Raw genomic sequence first — 2,404 nt, forward strand, 5'->3', positions numbered from 1 at the left:
GACCGGTGCAACGAGACCGGCTTCTGCGAGTGCCGCGAGGGCGCAGCGGGACCCAAGTGCGACGACTGCCTCCCCACGCACTATTGGCGCCAGGGCTGCTACCGTGAGTGCCCGCCCGGTGGGCGGGGCTTAGTTCGTGGGTGGGGCGAGGGGCGGGGACAGGCGCCTCCAGAGGCGGGGCTTGGATCGTGGGTGGGGACCAGGGGCGGGGTCCGGGGCGGTGGGCGGGGCCTGAGGCGACAGGAATTTGGGGCTGGTGCCAGGTGGATCTGGGGGCTGGTTGAGGAGGGAGTTGGAGGCAAAGGTGGAGCTGGCGGTTGGTGGGTTTGGCTGACAAGGATGGGTTTGCGGGGAGGGAGGCCGTCCGAGGAAATGATGGCCTGGCGAGACCGAAGGAACAAGTGGGCTCTAGCCTCGGAGGAGGGTGGAAGGGCGCTCCAGGCACATGGAATAGCAGGTGCAAAGCTCCGGAGGAGAGAGAGCAGGTGCGTCCCAAGGCCAGTGGGCCGGGAGCGGGGAGAGCCAGGGGCAGTGCGGGAAAAAAGACAGGGACCAGGTCTCGCCCGGCCACTGTCACCATCCACGCAGGGCCGTTTCGCACCAAGTGCGCCCTGAGCCTCCAACACCCCCGGGTCCGTCTCAGTCGCAGAAGCTCCAGCGAGGGGGGTGGACTGGGCCACCGCCCGCGTTAACTGCCCCTCCGCCCTGCAGCCAACGTGTGCGACGACGACCAGCTGCTCTGCCAGAACGGCGGCACCTGCGTGCAAAACCAGCGCTGCGCCTGCCCAAGCGGCTACACCGGCGTGCGCTGCGAGCAGCCCCGGTGCGACCCCGCCGCGGAGGACGGCGGCCTGGACTGCGACCACGCGCCCGGGGCCGCCCCGCGCCCCGCCACCCTGCTCGGCTGCCTGCTGCTGCTGGGGCTGGCCGCCCGGCTGGGCTGCTGAGCCCGGCCCGGAGGACCCTGCGCTCTGCGCCCCGGGAGCCGGGGGGCTCGGGGGTTCGGGGGCCGGCGTCCGAGGCCGGGCGGCGAGAAGGGTGCGGCCCGAGCTGCTCCCAGGTGCTACTCAGCAGAGTCCTCCCGCCTCCTCCCGCCGCGGCCCGTGGCCCCTGCCCCCGCCCCGGCACTGCCCTCCGCCGCCGCAGGGGGCGCTGTGCGGCTCTGGCCCCAGCAGCCTGCGATTTGGGTCTTAGTTTTTCTTTTGTATTACCCGCCGCCCCTCACCCTTTTTTTTGCTGGCGGTGAGACGGGGTGGGGGGGAAACGCTGCTCACCTCAACACCTCCAGGTCCCGCCACACACACACACACACACACACACACACACACACACACACACACACTCGCACGACTGTTGCGGACACCCCCTGCGCCTGTCCCTGGCTTACCATCGGCCAGCGGACCCGGAGGTCCAGTTGCCTCCAACTCTTCTTTCTTTGTTTTCCTTTGCAACCCACCGGACTCCGTGAGGCCTGGTGACCAAGGAACTCACCGTCTGGGGGAGGGAGTTAGGAAGGAGGGTTGGGAGGGCTGGAAACTTTGTTTTGTAGAGAACTATTTTGTTTGTATTAACTGTCCCTACAAGGAGGACACGAGCCGCTGCAGGTGGTTGATGGTGTGTAATCCAACGGAGTAAAGAGTCTGCTCACTGCTGCCTCCAGGGCCTGTTTTCTTTCCGTGTTCATTTACACCCTGCAGGTTTGGAGTTTAAAGGAGCCTTGGAGAAACTATTTCACGATGAGGGCCACCACTTCCCCAGCCCTTTCTGTGGGTGAGATCAGGCAGCCCCCCTCCCGGCAGGGGTGGCTAACAGAGCCCTCTAACCCCTTGTTAGGGGAACCCACCTGTTAGCACCTTCCCCAGACTGTTGCCTCCCTCCTATCCCTTAAAAAAAAATCCAAAGTTTATTGGCACTTTTCCGCAGCTGCCCTTGAGTTTAAAAGCACATGGTGGACATTGGTACCATTGCTGAGAGGTCCGAGGGAACTGACTGGTGATTTATAAATGGGAATGGATGTGTCTCTCAGGGCCTGTGGGACCCCCAGCCTCAGGCCCCGTGTCTGCTGCTGCGGCCTCTGTCCAGCGCTCCGTGCTGGAATCCGTGGAAGGAATCCACAGCCCACCACCTTCCTGTTCCCCTTTCCCTCCCAAAGATCACACAGGGGTGGCCAGGGAGACCCAGGGGTGGCCTGGGAGTTGTGGGAGGACACTCTGAAGAATGGGGTCCATCAGCTGAGGCCCTGTGCCATGGGAGGGTCCCCTGCATCTCTCCCACCCTTGGGTGCTTGTACTTCTCCCCGCTTACTCTCGAGAAGGCCCAGATTTCTGCCAGAAGATTCCCAGCCCCATGAGTCAGTTCTGGCTCGTAGCTGCTCCCACAGCCCCCACCTGCAGTTATCCCCTGG

At 64.4% G+C, this 2,404-nt stretch overlaps 1 protein-coding gene across 1 annotated transcript in view; it reads left to right on the forward strand.

Moving 5' to 3' along the window:
* NTNG2 (netrin G2) overlaps nt 1–1,648 on the forward strand; it is a 70,721-nt gene extending 69,073 nt beyond the window's left edge. The window contains exons 9-10 of the mRNA XM_040632103.1: nt 1–103; nt 712–1,648. The exon at nt 1–103 is cut by the window's left edge and continues 15 nt beyond it. Coding sequence (XP_040488037.1) covers nt 1–103; nt 712–947 — 339 coding nt within the window. The 3' untranslated portion in view covers nt 948–1,648. The remainder of the gene's footprint in view (nt 104–711) is intronic.
* The last annotated feature ends 756 nt before the right edge of the window (nt 1,649–2,404 follow it).

This window comes from Ursus maritimus, unplaced genomic scaffold (genome assembly GCF_017311325.1).
Source record: "Ursus maritimus isolate PB19 unplaced genomic scaffold, ASM1731132v1 scaffold_17, whole genome shotgun sequence".
NCBI lineage: Eukaryota > Metazoa > Chordata > Mammalia > Carnivora > Ursidae > Ursus > Ursus maritimus.